The following is a 19,800-nucleotide window of genomic DNA, read 5'->3' as shown; positions in this document are numbered from 1 at the left end:
TTCAGAGGAGAAAATGTTTGAAAAATTGTTAACGACGACAGACGACGACGACGACGACGGATGCCAAGTGATAAGAAAAGCTCACATGGCCTTTTAGGCCAGGTGAGCTAAAAATCATGCGTCTAAGTCATGCTAAATTACTGAAATCTTCACAATTTTAGCATTTTAGTTAAATTTTAGATGCTTTCAATCTTAAATGAAAGTGGCTGCATTCCTGTTCATTCATAACATTGAGATGTAAGTTGTATTTGATGATAATACATAATATATATGAAGGTTGAGGATGGACAAAAACCATCTGAAAAGTGACAATTTTTTGCATATTTGATAGTTTTTACATATTTAAGCTTGAATCGGAGTGTTTATAATGACTTAATCAGTTAAAATCTTTCACATAAACTAATTGAATCAATTGAAATAGACACTTAAGTGTTTAAAAAGTGTCTAAAATCTCTCGTTAGATGAACTTGAAAATTGAGGCCGAAATCACCCTTACCAGACCTACTCCTTTTATAACAGTCATGCAATATGAAAATGAGGTCAAGGTCTGATGATATCGACTAGACAGACATGCAAACCGTACAATCACTCCAAACACCAAATATAATTGATCTACAGTGGATTCTTAAATTTTCGTTGGATACCAATTTTCGTGGATTTTTTGGTTACAGAGGAACCATGAAATTAAATGTTCCAATGAATGACAAATTTTCTATAGGCTTGTATAATCTTGTATGTAGACTTCATCAAAACCACGAAATTAAATATCCACGAAGATGCAAGTTTTCCCTAACCCATGAAAATTGGTACCCATGAAAATAAATGGATCCAGTGTTGCTTACAGTACTTGAAAAACAGACTGAAACACAAAAACTTAACATTAACAAATGAACCATGAAAATGAAGTCAAGGTCAGAGTCTGCCAGACTGACATGTACCCTTTGCAATTATTTTATACACCATATATAGTTGACCTACTGCTTATAGTATCTGAGGAACAGACCTGATTTTGTAACTTAAACCTTTACCACTGATCCATGAATTGACTTTAACGTCAGCTGAAACCTGTCTGACAGACATGTAACTGTTGCAAGGAACCAATATACCAAATATAGTTATCCTATTACTCATAATAGTGAGAACTAATCACATGATAAAAAAACTGCATCTTTTTATCAAGCAGTAGCCTTTTATAGCTTGCTGTTTGGTGTGATCCAAGGCTACATGTAGAAGACCGTACTTTGACATCTTCTTATATATATCTATATAGGATGGACAGCAACTTGGTAACATAAGATACCTCAGTCCTGCATACAAGATATGTAGCATGTGACAAACAGTTGTCAGTCCAATGCAATCAAGACAATTACAAACACATTATTAATACCATAAAATATTTAATTATTAACTGATAATGTACATGAATGATACAGGAACACATTGGTAAACATTAGTAATGAGATTTAACAGTAATATCAATATACAGGATGTTATGGTATCATCAATACACAGCACCAAATATAAAGCATACAAACAGATCATTAATTCTGAATTTTAACTGTACTTTGTTTCATATCATTTAACTTTTTCACATAGAGATAAATTTGATTTCTTGTTTGCTAAAAAGTTTGAGCCAGCAAGGTTTAAACACTTTTATTGTAGTAAGATTTTGCGATAACATCATCACATGTAAATTACTCACAGGCACTTGTCTCGGAAAATAAATTTCCTTTATACCTTAATATGTTTTTTCTGAGACAAGTACCTGTAAAATTAATGTCTAGAACTTTTTGAATCAGATTGTGTAACAATTCATGACATTGATTAATTGATAAATAACAAAATTATCACAGAAATCTTGAATACATTAAAATCAATGTTTGTATCAGCAGTGTTTATCATTTGATTTTACATTTCTGTATCATCCTAAGAAGTTGTCCTGCTTGGTGCAATGCTCTAGTATCTGACGCTCCACCAATACATTCTCCATTCACAAAAACTCTTGGTACCTGTAATACATAGGAAGCTTTATCAGAATTTGTATTTGCAATGTGCAACACAACAGGTGCTAGAAGTGTAGCAGGATATGTATAGCATGTAATTCAGTGGTTGTCATTTGTTTATGTGCTACATATTTGTTTTTCGTTCATTTTTTTACATAAAAAAGGCCGATAGTTTTCTCGTTTGAATTGTTTTACATTGTCTTATCAGGGCCTTTTATAGCTGACTATGTGGTATGGGCTTTGCTCATTGTTGAAGGCCATATTTTGATTTTCTCTTTTGTATCTTTCAGCTGTTTTGATCTTTTATCAATAGCTTTGAATTAGGAAATACCAATACAGTATCTTAAATATTAAGAGGACTATTAAGAGGACTACTTACACAAATTAACCTAAATGAAAAAAAGATTAATAAAATACACAGAGTAAATTATCACAAGAGGATATTGATTTTAGAAAGTCTTCTTATCAGAGTATATATTGATTATATGTACATTAGAAAATATCTTGAAACGAACTCTATGGCATATAAAAGTAAAAAATAAAACTGAAAAAAAAATCACATCCTGGCACGATGTATGTCACATTCAACTTATAGGTAAATTATACTGCTTTTGTAATATATTTATAGATTATCATTGATCATCTCAACCCGATTGATTTTCTCGCTTGAGCCGGTACGATGAAAGTGAGAAAGGCAATCTAGTTGATATGACCAATGTTGATAATCTGTTTATCGCTATTTAACTTATAACGAAGATATCAATTTCATTTCCAATTCATGTCAATTTCATTAGCAACGCCACATGCCTCCTTAGTTTCGAACAATAATTTTCCATCACAAGCGAGTAACTGATATGAAAAACTATCACAAAAAAAGATCAAAGGAAAAATGCACAAAATAGCGATAAAGCTACTTAATTGAAATTTACTAATTTTAACAGCTATGTTGTTCTTGCTGTTTTAAAACTAGTGTTTTGTACAAGTTGAGTTAAACTTTCATTTATTTTTTCAATTGTTGATGTGTACTATTGAAGTTATACTTACTGTATTTTGTTTTGTGATGTCAGCTAGAACCTTTTGAACTTTGTGACCAGATTCTATCTTATTGATTTCTATAGCTTTAAAAGGAACACCTATCTCATTAAACAGTTTCTTAGTATTTGTACAGTGTATACAAGATGTCTTTGAGAACACTGTTACACAATTATTATGTACATTGTCAAAGATAAACTTATGCTCCTCTGTATCAAATGTTGGTGGTTTGTTTTGGGACGGTGATGATGACTGCTGTGATCCCATCTTGTCTTACAGCAGTACCATAAATCAAACTGAAAATGAAATACAACAAAATGGTAAACTTTTCGAATACAATATGAGCTTCAATGAACCTGTTTTCCCAACAATAAATAGTAAAATCTTGAGCTGTGTCAGAAAGTATTGACCCTATACATATCAATATCAATACGTCTGTTTTTAGACCTGTTTCAGTTTTTTAAAAAAAATATGGAAATTCTGGAACTGTTTGCAAGTTGAATTGTTAATCAAATGCTACAAAACTGATAAAACTTCATATTTTAATACACTAGTTCAGGGAAACAATGCGCATGTGCAAGATTGATCGGGATTTTGCGTTATCGACTAATTAGATACGAGATTTGACGAACTGGGGGCATTATCTCAGATCGGCATTGTTATTACTGTAGTCAGATTAATGAATACTTTATTTCAAGAAGCATATACATGTATGCTATGGGAAACGAAAATATATAATATATGACAAACATAAGACAGCAGAGAACAGAAGTTACAGAGTATGCAATAATATTATGACAATATATGTGATCTAATTTTCCAAGCTGCATTTAAACAGAGACATATATGTCTCTGATTTCAATAATTGCATAGTATATTTCAAAACCAAATACTAGTTTATATATAAAGTTTGTCACCTTTTTCTTAAGCTGAAAGCTTAAAGTCAATCAACACCTACAATGACCTAGGGCATATGGTATCATAAAGATTTACCTTAAACTATTAATCTCACCAGGCGACAGTTAGCCCATGATACAATAGACCACTTTCGAGTTCATCCGTCACCGGCAAAAACTTGTCAATTATGCACGCCTTTATGACGTCATTTACCAGATAGAGGGGCTCGCCTGTATCCCTGCACTATTTACGTTCATCAAGCGTCTAAGTGATCGTTTTTGTGCAGGATGAACTAGAAATAATGGTTGCTCTGTAGGTACTTACTGACAATTCCCTGATGACAGCAGTGTTGATTGTCTATTTTCAGAATTCAATTTGCCGAATAATTCATACAATATAGAATTATAATTTTCCAACCACTCGCTCAACATTGTAAGGAAGTGACGACGCCCCTTAACGCACAGATGACGGTGATAAAGGCGCGTATAATTGACGAGTTTTTTCCGGTGACGGATGAACTCGAAAGTGGTCTATTACTATACCCTTAATAATCATAATTATGTTCTGACAATTAGGTACCATTAAAATATATGTTCAAAATACATAAAGCCCTGCTTGCATGCGTGTATTGAATTTACATAAAGTTTATTGTGCTTAATTCCAAAATGCATCAAATATTGACAATTTTTTAACGGAGGGGGTCTGGGTCGTTCAGCATTTTATTTTGACATATGGTAAAGCACATATAATATTGTATACAGATTGTGAATGTCTAATTAATTTCAAACATATTTAATAAGATCTTAAACAGAATAAAAGATAATTTATATTTTTTTGTTGTTTCTCAAGTTCAGAAAGTAAATGTTCACACATATATATAGTTTGGCATTTGATTACATACTTTTAATGAACAGTTCTGTTATTTTATTTTTGTGTCAGAAAATTCATGTTAATATGTAGAAAAATGATACTAAATGTGAGAAAAAATTGTTCTGTTACAATTACTTTAGAAAAAAGACACACACCCTCCCCCCATAGACAAAAAAAATCAATTATTGTCGTCTTGTAGAAAACATGGAGGTCTTTAAGATTTATGAGTGAAATAACTGCCTATTTGGATCTTTTGACATACAAGCTTCTTTTTGACAAGATTCGCGAAAGCGATACTTAGCGATCTTAGATTCCGCCGACTACTTCACCATTAAGTTCAGTCTGTGGTTAAAGTTTTGTTTTACATCAAAATCGTTGTCAAACATGATGGAATTCCGGGAAATTGGGATAGAAGCTTAATTCTTTATGTCCAAAATACAGTATCAAGGGCAAAATTTTACAAACATTTATTTTTATTTTCCCGTATTTTACTACTAGATGGACTCCATTTTTCCTGAACAGTTAATTTCATGTTTTGTCTGAGGTTAAATATATTCCCGCAGTCATCAATAACCGTTTTGTTTAAACGTCCAGTTGCAAGTTAAATGCATATCCATGCAGCTCAAGGTCATAATAATGATATATGAATGTCGAAAATATTTTGTTCTACATTGCGCTGAATTTTCACTCGTTTGTTCAAAATGCAACAGTCAGAGTAAAGACATTGTATATATATCTTATTAGGGGGTGCAGCTTTTTTGCTAAGAGTTTAATTCCATAGAAAATTTAGGAACCAATCTTTATTTTCGTGTATAATTTTGAATATTTATTTCAGCAGTCTATAAAAAATTTCCCGTCAAATATTTACTTAACGCTATATTTCAGGGGTAGTAGCAATATCTAACGTTGTGTCATAGTGTAGTGTCACCATTGTATGATATACTGTTTTGGCAATTAATGCCATTACGCCAGCATGTTTTAGGAAATTATTCAGGTCTCATTCGCCAAAAATGATATTTCTTCACATAAACTTCCTTAAAGTTCGAAACAGCCTCCAGTGACTTGAAGGATCTCGTTCCTTCTTTATCAATTTTTTCGGTTTTGTTATTTGCAAGCCATAATTTCAAATTTCTTTTCCAATTTTCTCCCGTAATTACGATTCATCAAGAAAAACTACAGGAGTCGAGAGACAGGGTCCATAACTAATATGAGACGCCAGCTTGAAATGGAGACGCTAGAGGAAAGAAGACACAGCCTCCGTCTTATCCTGATTTACAAGGTGGTTGAGGGTCTGGTGCCGGCTCTACCAGCCTACAATTTTGTCATACCAGCAAGACCGAAACGAACAATAAAAGCCAAAACTTATTCAAACTGTGAAACTGACAATATCATCGAACGTCAAGTTATCAATAACACCAGAGGACTTAAAGTACCAAATAGCAACAAACCACAGTATAAACATTAATTTTTTGTGGAAACAACTATTCACTGGAACCAACTACCAGATAAAGTTGTGCATGCAGGTTCTGTAGAGGCATTTAAGACCGCCCTACAAGAACACCGCCCATAACAACGGCGCTCTTCTCCACCGTGTATTAAAGCCTAAACAGGATTCGATACGTACCACTACAGATACAGATAGTAATTTTCAAACCGTGACCATGTCTCGAAATTTTTCAAAATATTTTTATTTTACTTTATTCAAATTAAACATAAACAAACAAAAACAGATGACACTCAACTACTTCACAGGTAAACGGGAAAGCGGCGGGCGTCCTAATAAACGCCTATTAAACATCGAATATTGATTTGTACCATATATGACTTTGCCCCCAGTTCGTCCAAATCTCGCATATTCTCGTATGAATTTTAATTAAACGCTTGACCCACTCAGAATTCTAGGTCGCCGGACAAGCTTTCCCTGAACTAGTGTATTCATTGTATTTCCTTGATAAATGTTCCATGCCATAATCAATCAGTCTTAGAAATGTAGATATTTACGTACACTTGCATACACATGTAAGGCCAATCTCTATTCGATGCAGAGCTCTCTCTTTTGATTTTTGTTGGGGCGTGGCTAGGATGGAAAATTTTGTCCAGCCTTTTTATTTTTCAATCTATTTGGTCCTTTCTTATTTTTTTTAAAGTTTATTCTGACATTTTTTAACATAAATTTTCATTCTGCCTTTTTTATTGGCAATTAAAGTGTCTCATCCTGCTGTTTTTTACTCAAAATTCCTGTCCTGCATATTTAAAAAAAAATCTTACTAACACCCCAAACATAAAAATTGAATGGAAGCTCCCTTGAAATCAGATCGTTTGATTTATAATACTTCAAAAAATGCATGGTGTTTAAGCAAAAAAGTTGTGAGTTTGAGTCCAGCGCATGGCAAAATGCATTTCACTGTAGATCTAAATTGACTGGGATTGCTAGTTTTATGAATAGGTCCTGAAACTTGTATATATTTATTGACTAAACTTGTGTATATATTTGTTTACTTTTCGGTTTTGTTGATCACAACTTGTACAGCACCTACACTTGATGACACAGCATCAGCATGATGGTATTTTTCTGTTGCTGATTATTGAAAGAAGAAGAAGAGGTCAGTGGTTAATAACCAAAAACTGCAAAATTTACATAAAATTTCCAATTAAGTGGCAGCAACCAAACAATGGATGTTTTGGTTTGTCTTAAAATTCATGGCTGATAGATCTTGACCTATTGATCATTTTAAACCATGTCAGATTTATTCTAAATGCTTTAAATGTAGTTCTTGAGATCCTGCGTTCTATTTTTAGCAATGGTGGCCATGTTTGTTTATGGATACAATTTATATACTATATATCCTCGGAACTTCAGTTTAAGTTTGAAGGTATTTGGCCCAGTTTCAGAACAGAAGATCCTTGAAAAAGTTTAGGTCAGTGACGATGGGCATAAGGTGTTAGCCATAAGCTCACTTGTAAACTGGAATCTGCGTGTATTACGCTAAACTCAAACAAAGTGTATTAGTTAACCAAGAACCAGCTTAGCTCACATGGGACCCTTTTGGGCCTGGAGAGCTAAAAAGTTTCTACAACATAAAATTGAGAATGGAAATAGGGAATGTGTCAAAGAGACAACAACCCAACCAAATAAAAAACAACAGCAGAAGGTCACCAACAGGTCTTCAATGTAGCGAGAAATTCCCGCACCCGGAGGCGTCCTTCAGCTGGCCCCTAAACAAATATATACTAGTTCAGTGATAATGAACGCCATACTAATTTCCAAATTGTACACAAGAAACTAAAATTAAAATAATACAAGACTAACAAAGGCCAGAGGCTCCTGACTTGGGACAGGCGCAAAAATGCGGCGGGGTTTTCATAAAATTTTAACTGTTTACATGGTTTAGTGTAAACATATTTTATTAATTATATTCAGGTACATACATAGGCATTTACATAATAATACAAGTAAAATAATTAATAGGATCCAGAAACAATGGTTTAATTCTTAACTATAAGGCATATTTTAGTTTAAAGTATCTCTCTCTTTTTTCAGTTGTGTGTCAGATACTCCTGTGCATTTCTTATGATTCTTTAAAACAAATATTGCACTTAAACTATAAACTCAAAACATTTCACCTTTCTTCTTGTCTGTTTTATATTGACCTTTGCTGGTACTTGGACAGTTTTTTTTCAAAAGACGGACAAGACTTGACAAGTATTCCGGACTGTTTTTACCTTAATTAATCCAAAAATATATAAGAAATTCAACCTCTCGTGTTTAAGCGAATGTATAAAATTAATTTATGCTTGTGAAAATGTTGTCTTTCTTTTACTCTGCTCACTAATTTCAGGTAAACTTATTACTAGCCTTGTTCCATTCAGTAGCTGCAATTTGGTGTGCCCTAAGAAAATTGCAAACGTAAACAACCAACATGGAAGTCAGCTGATTTCCTGTGCCAAAGTTTTATAAGAATTTGATAACATTGATATATTGTACAAGAAACATTGTCACGCAAACATGTGGACGAAACCCGACGAAGTGTTATTAACAAATGCTCTTTGGTACGAAATATTCATGAACTTCTAAAATATAAAATTTTATTTTTCCACTTCCAGGTTGCATGGTCTTGCATGCATATGATAAGATGATATGACACATGTGTATCTCTTTATTGAATTTTTGTAGGTTATCCTTGGATCTTCTTTATGGACACTAAGGGGACGACCAGTTGATATTGGGAGGGGGTGCAGGAGGCTTTATTTTTGTGATTTATTTTTGAGGGGGGATAGGACCTTTATTGGGACTCTGGGATCGGCTGTTTTTAAGCTTGGGATTTCGGGATTGACCTTTTCGTGATTCGGGAATTCTTTTTTTTCGGGATTTCGGGATGCCGGGATTCACTTTATTTAATTTCAGGATTTAGTGTTTTTAAGCCCCGGATTTCAGGATCAGGACCCCTCCTATCCCCCCTCATTTTTGTAAACTAAGAGGACAGATTATTCATTTCTGCACTATTGTAGTCCAAGATTACTCTGACGCCCGACGGCTGTTTTGCCAGACAAGCTGAGACTGTGGGACGTCAGAGCTTGTTCCATATCAAAAAGTGGATATTTGCCCACCCAAAATAGATACGCTGCTTTATTGCTTCTGGGGCCGACTGAGGGCCTTGGAATTATATAAATCAGGCATCAATCTTTTCATTTTTCATTTATCTCTTCATTTATGTAAGTTTCACCTACCTGCCAACCTTTATTTTTCTATATTTTAACAGTTTTCACAGAGACCCGTCGATTTAAACATTTTGCCTTTCATTTTTGCTTGTGGTTTCTTTCAATGTTTTGATAAACAATAAATTATTTAAATAACCATGATGGTTGCATCATTATAAAACAAAACGGTAATGCTTAAACTGGTTCTTTGACCTCTTTAATTTTTTACTGCTAAAGAAAATAATTTTAATTAAAGATGTTAAAAGAAGTTTGACTTTGATTTATTAGTGTTTTACAAATTTTATTTTATTGAAAATATAATTTCTTAGTAGACCATTATTTTAGATTTAGATATTATAACTATTAAAGACATTTATTTGCCAACTAAAGTGAATGTAATACTTTAGTTAGTTCAAATGTAGTTAATGCTTGATATAGACATAGAGAAAGATAAAACATTATGATAGAAGAACTGTCTTTATTTGTTATTCCAGGGTGACAGAGCGGGCCAATCCATTCTTTATCCTTCAGAGGAGGAAGGGATATGGAGGAGGTGGGTTAACAGGACTATTGGTGGGAACTATAGATACTGTATTAGACAATAAGGTATGATGATGAAGCTTTGCTATTATAGCTGAAGAGAACATTTCATTTCAATTGTTTTTTTCAGCATTTTCTCTTAAGATTGAAATTTTGAACTCAGAAGACAGCTGTTTAGAAATTAAGTGTATAAATCATAGACATGATTGATGATTAAAATTAATATAGGTGTGTAATTTTTTTCATATGGCCTTTGAATCCAAATGAATAAACAGATTCAGGAGAAAACCTATCAAATTTTGTTTATGTATACAATATGCATATGTAAACTTCTTCTAAACTGGTACATGATAATTTATAATGGTATATAAAGCACTCTTGATATTTTTAGGATGTTGAAGATAATCCTTATATTCCATTACATGTAACACAATTCATCTTTTAGAAAGCTGCAATGTATATGTTATAAATACATGTATACGAAATATGGATTACAACCTGATGTCCAATAATGAGGTCTCAAAATGTAACCTTTACCTACAGAGAAACATTTCATATTGAAACAGATATGTGTATTTTGTAATTACTGTAAATTCAGAAATTATTGCGATTTTGTCAATTTCAACTTAAATGCGATTTTGATTTTTACGATACGGATTTGGGGAAAAGTTTTGCTTTATTCAGTTAAAATATTACAAAATGGGAGTTTTAATTATTGCGTTTACAACTCTGTCAAACCTTGCAATAATTTCTGAATTTACAGTATTTAAGTTTATATTCAGTCAGAGCTCAGACATAAATAAGTCTGAATCTGCTTTTGACTCATAGAGGTCTACATTTGTAAGTTTTAGGATTTGTCTCCCTTTAATGTAAGACAAAATTCGACTTGAATAAGTCCAATATTGTTAAACAAGAAATAATTGACCAGAATCAAAAAGTTGCAAATATTGACTCCTACAAGTCGATCAGTGATCAAAATTGGTTAACTTCAAGACCCACGCATATTTATAACTTATATAAGGAGGTCATGCATCTAAATCAAATAATGACAACATTGAAAGCCAATGCTTTGTTTTCTAAAGAAAAATAGGAATGAGAATCTAAAAAATCGGAGATAATGTTAATTAACCTTACAATGCAACCACCTGGAATCACACATAATGAGGTAAAACATCTGTGTTTAGTAAGGATGTTCAATTAGATAATTAAATATAGATAGCTCAAGTCCTTGTGAACTCTCATACAGGTTTTTGCTGTCATAGGTGGTGTAGTTTGGCCACAAAGTAACATTAAGTTTTTTCACCAACATAAATAGACCTAAACAAGTCTGTCATTTTCTGACTTGTATAAGTCTAAAATTGAAACTACATTTTTAGATAAATACATGTTTCGACTTATTTAAGTCAAAAACAAAAATCGACTTGTTTATGTCTGAGCTCTGACTGATATTAAGGTTTAGATTTTAGAAGTAAAAGCACTATGATTATATACTTCTTCAATAAACTTAAATTTCAGACACCACCATATAGAATACTACACCAAACAACTGAATCAGAAGTCAGTTTCTGTAAGTAATGCATTTTACAATGTAAACAAATGTAAACAAATGTAAGAAATAAACCCTTGATCCATATAAACACCATCTCATCACAATTTCTCAGAAAAATCTAAGATAAAATGAAAACAAAAAATAAAGAAATAAATCAGGTGTGTCACAAGATGATATCCAATTTAATGTTTGAACATATTTAATAAAGCTTTTTTAGGATTAAAGAGGGATTTAAATAATAGCTTATTGTGTAGTGGTAAGTTTCCATGTTGGTTTAATATTCCCTCATTGTGCAAATATCAAACAAAATTATAAGATTAAATATTGAAAACACCACTTTCATCGTAGTAAAATATTGATATGAAAAAATAATTACATGCATTGAATGTCAGCTTAGTAGTTCTAAGCATTTCTCAACTAACATAGTAATTGTCTAGATAATGTTTCTACTGAGATCAACTGTTAAAATTAACCAACAATGTAAACAAATAAAGCATCTAAATGTTTAGTTCATATGATCGCATCAGAATAACAATGGAAAACAATCAATATGGCAGCTGTCATGAGAATGTTTATCTTTTTAATAGTAAATCTATAGGGTTTTTAATCAATTTTATCTACCTATTCTTCAAAAACACATGTTGTTGTCATAGCTGAATCATTCATGATAGCTTTGCAACCCCTTCTGTGCTTGCTCTTAATTCATTTTTAGTCAACAATTTATGTCAAACTTTCACCAGAATATTTTTATTTTTTAGCGGTTGCAGTTGCTAATAACAAAAGGGATATATTGAAAGATTGGGAATGGCTAGAGCAAAATTTGATGGAAATTCTTGGTAAATTAGAAAAATAGTTTAAAACAGATATCTTTCATATTAGACCTACTATGTATTAATTACTATACATGAATAGTAAAAGATGAATCAAAACCAAATGTGAAACAAAATCCCTATTTCAATATTGAATTTTCTTGACTATGTCTTATTTAGCTCTAAAAGTTAAGTTTCAGAATGATGAAAAATTTCATTAATTGTAGAAATAAGAAGATGTGGTTCGATTGCCAATTTGACAACTCTCCAGGAGAGACAAATATCATTTTATATGTAAACAAATAAAGGTCACCTTGTGACCTTCATCAAAGATCAAAACCTTACTGCACAGTCAGCTATAAAAGGCCCTGAAATGACAAATGTTAAACAATTCAAACTAACTGCCTGATTTATGTATAAAACATTGTTAAAAAACCCAGAAAACAGAAACAGAAAAGAACAGCAACCACTCAGTTACTGGCTCCTGACTTGGGACAGGCACATACATACAGAATGTGGCAGGGTTAAACTAGTTTGTAGTCACCAAACCTTCTCCCGACCTGGGACAGAAGTGTAACAGTACAGAATAAGAACAAACTATGAAAATCAGTTAAAAAGGGCTTAAACTCATTAGATTGATACAAAACAGAAAAAAATCCAACAACACGGACTGGATATGGAAGGGTATTTATACCATCTTGCAACATAAAATGTATAGATCAGAGAGTACTCACAGTTACTGACAGTGAGTTTTATAGCTAATAAAAACTAATGAAAACTCATTAAGCATTGACAAAAAATTAAACGGTCTTAAAAAAATTAACTGTTTTCATGTTTTTTAATATAATTATTTTACAGGTGCATTTGAAAATGAAGATGATGCAACAGAATTTGTGAAATGTAAAATAGAAAGTCTTCGAGCTAATGAAGTTAAAGTTTCTGATCAAGGTACATACACTTATAGTAATAGTTAATGAAAGATTTGTGGTTAATGAGCATGAAACTATATCCCATCATATCCAGTTTAAAATATAACACAGAAAACCCAAGTTTATTGTATTATCTTCAGCCATGAAGAAAGTCCCACACCATAGGGCATGTCAGAGAAAGCTTATGGGTTTATAACATAAAACTACTCAGAAACATGCATTATCGGCTCTCCCTCGACACCATTTGCGAGTATGGTCTTGAGGAAACGATGATAGTCCGTCAGAAGGGGACGATAAATGGCTGACCCGTGTTAAGAGAGAGCCATATCTCTTGCACGTAAAAGACACCCTTGTAGATTTCGAAAAAGAGTAGGCTAATGCCGCTACAAGGCAGAACTCGCACCCGCAAAGTGGAAAGGGATTAATATAAGTTGCAAAACTTGTTTCCCAATCCACTATAAATAAATATGTTTAAACTAAACATGCATTAAGTCATCCTATAGCAAGAACATCCCAATATGAATTATTACATTGATATACAGATTTGCACAAATCAGTTTAACATTAAAAATTATTTGGGATTATCAATCTTATTTCAAAATCTGATTTCTCATTTGTAATGAGGATTATAAAAAGTTGATCAGAAGGTTATCTATGAAACTTTTAAGCCTCCAGCTGGTACCCACCCCTTAAACACCAAAGCGTATTTTGTTGCAGTAAAACATTATATGCTCTTTATGATGTTTTACAAAATTTCTTGGTAAAAATTGAGAAAGGGCCCATGTACAGACTATTGACAGAAAAAAGATATATGATTCACTAAAATATATTGATTTTTCTGCGGCAATGAGGACTTTCTTTTCCAATATAAAAAAACCCTCTATCCATACATATTTGAACCATTCAAATAAAGAATGAAAACTGAAACACTAAAATCATTTTGACTGATTAGGATTGCATATACAATTAGACACAAAACCCTAAATAATGATGAAAATGTGTTGGTTTTATTTCAGATGAAGAAACAGTAAAGTTCAAAACAGCAACACAGAAGTTCATGAAATTGTTTAACATGCCCAAAGAGGAAAAACTAGTTAATTGTAAGATTAATGTTCATTCATTCTGCTTATTCTTAGCAGCACAAAGATACTTACAATAAACTTAGCAAAAGAGATGTACACAGTACTGTATGTTTCAAATTCAAACCTGTTATCATACAGACAATATAGCATTGAGTAGAGTGAACATAGAATTACTCAAAAACATTTAGATATATGATAGCTCTAAAGGCTTGGAAAGATTCATGAATATTATGAATTACAAGGTTGTAAAGATTTACTAACACTTTGTGTGTTGTATTTGGTAAATTTTTTAAATAATACTACAATAAATTAAAACTGTATCATGTGTATTTACCATGAATTTGCCAACTTGATTTCTACACTTTATTGATAACCAACAATTCACATTTCATTGACAGCATTTTGATTTCAGATTACTCCTGTAGTTATTGGAAAAGTAAAGTACCAAGACAGGGCTGGATGTACCTCAGTATTAATCATCTGTGTTTTTACTCCTTCTTGATGGGCAGGGAAGCCAAAGTTATCATTAGATGGACTGATATAACTGTAAGTTTAAACTATTTTCTGAAAGCCTCATGTAGTGGTTTTAACATAAAAGCAAATATTTATGTATAAATCTGTTAATGTGTAGAAGACCCCACCCCCAACACACTATATAAGAATACTTTTTGCATGCATCAAATTGACATGAAACTATAAATGACTCATGACCCATGTAAATAAATCTCAACGTATCCTATCCTCCAAAGTACAGGTTTTGTTTATGAATGGAATGTTTTGATTGTTAATGTTATAAGTGCTTTTAAACAGTTCTTTCTGTATTTCACAGTTGTATTACATTTATTCCAGAAATTGGAAGTTGGCAACAATATGCTGTTTCCTGATAGTGTCAAAGTTACAACCAGAGAAGGGGAGGTAATTGAAAACAAAATTCCACACAATTTAAGATATGGAAGTCAGATTATTTAAAATTATTTATGTATACATTCTTTGCTTTGAAATAAAGATATTAAAGAAATACTAGACCTAGGATTCTTAATTTTGATTTGCAAACACAAGTGTCAGTACTAGCTTAAACCAATATATTTTTTTGGATTACTATTTCTTTTTAAAATGTTATTCAGATTAATTTGTAATACATACATTTATTGGTTTGGCTGGAGAAAATGCTTTTCAATCTCTATTACTTTATTTAAAATTTAATTGTCCAATTTTAATTTTCCTATTAAAATTTTAATTTTTCTATCAATTCTAGTAATTAGTTTTATATTGCAGTTTTCACTACCTGATTTAGTTTCACACAGTCTGTTTTGAATTGTTTTATTTCAGTTTTACTTCTCCATGTTATTACACAGCAGTGAATCATTCAGACTGATGGAACAGCTGGCTAACATGGCAATGAAACAGTATGTACAGTGTCTAAAAAAAGATTTGAATCTTTTATGATTTCAAATAGGTCATAAGTGTTTTGTTTTTGTTTTCAAATATAATCTCCTCAAAACAATATACATTATTTTAGTCTTTTCTTAAGTAGAGATGTTTGCAAAAACTGGGGAAAAAAATAAGTTGAAATAAATGCTGAGGGATTATTACTTCCTAATTTAGAATATATAAAGTAGTTGACCATGGAACGAGATCATATTCAAATGTAGTTTGGAAAATAAGAATGGGAAAACAAATGAAAAGTTTTCATTGGCATCAATGTGAAAATAAATGGTGATAGAGTATTTTTGTTGACATCATAATTAATACAGAAACCTTAAAATAAAATAAGCCTTAGTGACACATAACTTTTACACAGAAAACACACTACACATGTATACATATAGAAATAAAAACACTGAATTGGCAAATATTTTGAAATTCTGTTTATGTTTTTTGTAGACTAATGCTTGAAGGAGGATTCGAAGAAGATAAAACTATTGCAGATAGAACTAAGTAAGTTGTCCAAATATCTTATAATGGCTCTTCATCATTGAAATGCGTCTTTAAAAGTTGGTTATCAACATATCAGAAACAATTAATGATCTTAGCACCAATTCTTTAAACAAATGTGAAAAAATGAGTGGTATTTTCAAATTAAAGAAAAGCAGTTTTAAAAGGAAATGCATCAATGACACTGTACCATATAGGACCTTGATTAAATTGATTATGCGAAGAAGAACTAAAGATTTATGTGTTTAATTTCAAATGTCTCTTTATTTACAGGAGGAAGACTCCAAAGAAAATGTCATCTATAAAGAGAGATCTAGATGCTAGAGCAAGGAGCGATGCATTCAGGTAAGATATAATTACATATCACGAACAAAAAGTAGCTTTTAAGATCTAAGGTCAGAAACCAAAACAGACATGTTGACTGGTTTAACTTGTCCTTAATCCTACCCTAGACCAGTCAGGATTCTACTTTGTCAAAATTATCTCCCCATTACGCCAGTTCATTTTCACAATCATAGAAATGGAAGCCATTGTAGGGATGACGCACTGCCAATTTTGCTATTGAAAACCGATAAATTTATCCACATTGCACCATTACGATCCTTATATGTCAGTTGTATTTTAAAAGACAAATGTATCTACTAGCTAATGAGCATCAGTTTATGCTCTTGTCTGCATTGATTCAACTTAAAACTATTGTCTGATTGGTTGTCAGGTGGAATTTTCGAAAATTCTAAAACATTTAAAAAAATTCTAATTAAATATTTTGTGGAAGGGCAGACTAAAAAATTTCAGTGGTAGAAGATTATATACCCTAGTTATCACACACAAAAAATTATATTTTTTCGAAGATATGCATTTTAATCATCCAACTTAAAAGACTGCCGTCAAGTAATTTTAGTAAAAAAATAGCTATTTGAACACACCTACTCTGTTTTTGTGATTCATTAGATACAATTGTTACCCATTTTTTTGAATTTTTTCTTGAGTCCCGTAATGGAAGGGCAGACACGAAAATTACTGACCTAGTAGATTGATATGTTGTCCGTCTGTGGTAATTTTTCAAAATCGGAGATTATGCATTTTCTGTATCTAACTTGGTAGATAGCCATGTAGTCGACTTGATATCTAATTGTTCTGCTTAACTATGTAATAGATAAAGTGAAAACTTATGCAAATGGTGTTTCTAAAATAAAAAACTTCATAATTGAGAAGAAAATTGTCGTTTTATTTGTTTCTATTAACTTTTAAAATTTTTGTTACTATATATAAAATAAAAGAAGTGGTATGATTGCCAATGAGACAACTGTCCACAAGAGACCAAAATGACACATACATTAACAACTATAGGTCACTGTACGGCCTTCAACAATGAGCAGAGCCCATACCCCATAGTCAGCTATAAAAGGCCCTGATATGACAATGTAAAACAATTCAAACGAGAAAACTTATTTATATAAAAAAAATGAACGAAAAACAAATATGTAACACATAAACAAACGACAACCACTGAATTACAGGCTCCTGACTTGGGACAGGCACATACATGAATAATGTGGCGGGGTTAAACATGTAAGCGGGATATAGTTAATATTACATTAAGCATTTATCGCCTTCTCTAACAAAAAGCTTTGATTCTTTTGTTCTATATCAACTGGGTTTCGGCCTGTAGAGTGTGTGGGGAATCAGATAAAAAAAAAAGAACTAAGTTTACTTGAAGATTAATGTGATATGAAACTTTGAATTAAAAAAAAATGATGCAAGTGGTAAACTACTGCTTCAAAACACAACAATTAATTAGCTGCCATATTTTCACTTCATAACAGACTGAGATAAATATTTTTTTGACGTTATACGATAGAAAATGATAAAATCGTGCACAGAGGACTAAGTTTGTGATATACACATGCATTGGTTCAAGAATTGGATAAACATTATTTTTCACCAGTCACTCTTTTCATGTGACTTTAAGACTATTGATATCTTCTTTTGATGACCTGAGACTCTCCTTATCAATGAAGTTTTTTGTTGATTGATGAATCACTTTTGTCTGTTGTCATCATGATTAAAAGTTTTTATGATATAAAAGGATTTGTGAAAAATAAGCTCCTGTATAATTTATGTAGACAATATGATTTTATTTTCAGGTCATTATTTAGATTGCCTCTATCTGCCAAACTAGATGGTGATGTAGTCTGTATGATACAAACACCATATAACAAGCACTATGTATGGGGGAGGCTGTATCTGTCTTCAGGATATATCTGTTATGGCAGTAGGGTATGTATGGGGGAAGGTCATCAGAATTTATCTATTTTATGAGAAACTATAAGTAACGATTCAGAATATAAATTACATGAAGTATTTGGAATATATGATTATAATGTATAAACAAAATTAAGTAAGAATTGCTAAAAAAGCAGAGCAGTAGAGTGATGTTGCCCATTGACACATGATATTCAAACAGAGATAAACTTTAAGCATCACCTTATAAAATCAAAATCATCCAAAATGGCCTAAAGCTGAGATGGAGTGAAAAGAAGAATGTTCTCATGCCATATTGGTTTTCAACTTGGCATGAGAACATTACCCCTTGAAAAACAGCATCTATAGATTTTGATATTTTACTAGAAAATACATGCGACATTGCGGATCCATGACTAAATTAAAGTACCTATGCCTTATTTATAGCCTTGATTTTGGTATTTGTATTGTCATGTGATAAATTTGTGCTGATAGTAAGGTGCATAGTTTTATCTGCTATCAAAATATTTCAATTTGAACCTGTCCTAATTTTCTCTCTACAACCTGAAAATTTATGTGACAACGATTGAGTTTAGTAATAATAATCCCTGTATAATGACGAAATTCATGACCTTGTAACGTCCTTGTTCTTTTTGTATTATATATTTCATGGGCAGTATGTGGACTGAACATGTGTGAAAGTGTATAAGATACAGATCAATAACAGTCTCCAAATTTGAATATTTTCTCAAAAATTGTCATTTTCTGTGGAAAAAAATTTGTTTCAAAAATAAATTAAGAAAGTACAAAGCACTATATTTATACATCATATCACTAATTTTTCCAACTTTGTATAGTTTCAGAGGAGTTGCGTCTCAATAAAATCAGTCTCTTCCTTGAGTAGTATAGATACCATGCAGGTGCATATATAGTAATAGTATTCGTTAGTCATTCTGTAACACAGTACTCCTTTGATACCATAATCCTAAAGTTTTCACACTTGGTATTAAATAATTGTAATAGTATGTTGAAACAGGCTGTTACCATGGTAAATATTTAGATAACTGTATCTACTGTTATATTTTATAACAGGTACCAGATTTGGTGACTGTTGTAATACCTGTCAGGGAGATACAGCTTGTAGAGAAGAATGACAACACATCAGGGAATGAGCTGGGAAATAATGCTCTCATTATAACTACAAAAGGAAAG

At 31.9% G+C, this 19,800-nt stretch overlaps 2 protein-coding genes across 3 annotated transcripts in view; one reads left to right on the top strand and one right to left on the bottom strand.

Moving 5' to 3' along the window:
- Positions 1-1,402: 1,402 nt before the first annotated feature.
- LOC134685178 (glutaredoxin-2, mitochondrial-like) lies at positions 1,403-8,624 on the bottom strand. 2 transcript variants are annotated; one of them, XM_063544661.1, is made up of 3 exons: positions 8,427-8,624; positions 3,048-3,331; positions 1,405-2,009 (listed from the first exon to the last, which is right to left on the bottom strand). In XM_063544661.1, the coding sequence occupies exons 2-3, from the start codon at positions 3,300-3,302 to the stop codon at positions 1,899-1,901; spliced, it is 366 nt and encodes a 121-aa protein (XP_063400731.1). In that variant the 5' UTR covers positions 3,303-3,331; positions 8,427-8,624; the 3' UTR covers positions 1,405-1,898. The 2 variants fall into 2 exon arrangements, with proteins under 2 accessions (XP_063400732.1, XP_063400731.1); XM_063544662.1 differs by lacking the exon at positions 8,427-8,624 and having other exon boundaries at positions 1,403-2,009.
- An 83-nt stretch (positions 8,625-8,707) lies between these two features.
- The window catches only part of LOC134684315 (TBC1 domain family member 9B-like), a 40,428-nt gene continuing 29,335 nt past the window's right edge, over positions 8,708-19,800 (top strand). The window contains exons 1-13 of the mRNA XM_063543601.1: positions 8,708-8,852; positions 9,995-10,106; positions 11,556-11,607; positions 12,348-12,425; positions 13,257-13,346; positions 14,344-14,427; positions 14,822-14,955; positions 15,259-15,324; positions 15,739-15,815; positions 16,294-16,347; positions 16,618-16,689; positions 18,492-18,624; positions 19,681-19,800. Of these exons, the coding sequence (XP_063399671.1) occupies positions 8,809-8,852; positions 9,995-10,106; positions 11,556-11,607; positions 12,348-12,425; positions 13,257-13,346; positions 14,344-14,427; positions 14,822-14,955; positions 15,259-15,324; positions 15,739-15,815; positions 16,294-16,347; positions 16,618-16,689; positions 18,492-18,624; positions 19,681-19,800 (1,116 nt within the window). The 5' untranslated portion in view covers positions 8,708-8,808. The remainder of the gene's footprint in view (positions 8,853-9,994; positions 10,107-11,555; positions 11,608-12,347; positions 12,426-13,256; positions 13,347-14,343; positions 14,428-14,821; positions 14,956-15,258; positions 15,325-15,738; positions 15,816-16,293; positions 16,348-16,617; positions 16,690-18,491; positions 18,625-19,680) is intronic.

This window comes from Mytilus trossulus, chromosome 9 (genome assembly GCF_036588685.1).
Source record: "Mytilus trossulus isolate FHL-02 chromosome 9, PNRI_Mtr1.1.1.hap1, whole genome shotgun sequence".
NCBI lineage: Eukaryota > Metazoa > Mollusca > Bivalvia > Mytilida > Mytilidae > Mytilus > Mytilus trossulus.
The sequence above is the reverse complement of the archived record's forward strand: the minus strand, read 5'-3'. Positions and strand labels throughout refer to the sequence as shown.

Coding starts and splice junctions, on each gene's coding strand:
- LOC134685178 (XM_063544661.1), bottom strand. CDS start 3,302: ATGGGATCACAGCAGTCATCATCACCGTCCCAAAACAAACCACCAACA. Junction 2,010..3,047: donor ACATCACAAAACAAAATACA/GTAAGTATAACT, acceptor TATGTATTACAG/GTACCAAGAGTTTTTGTGAA.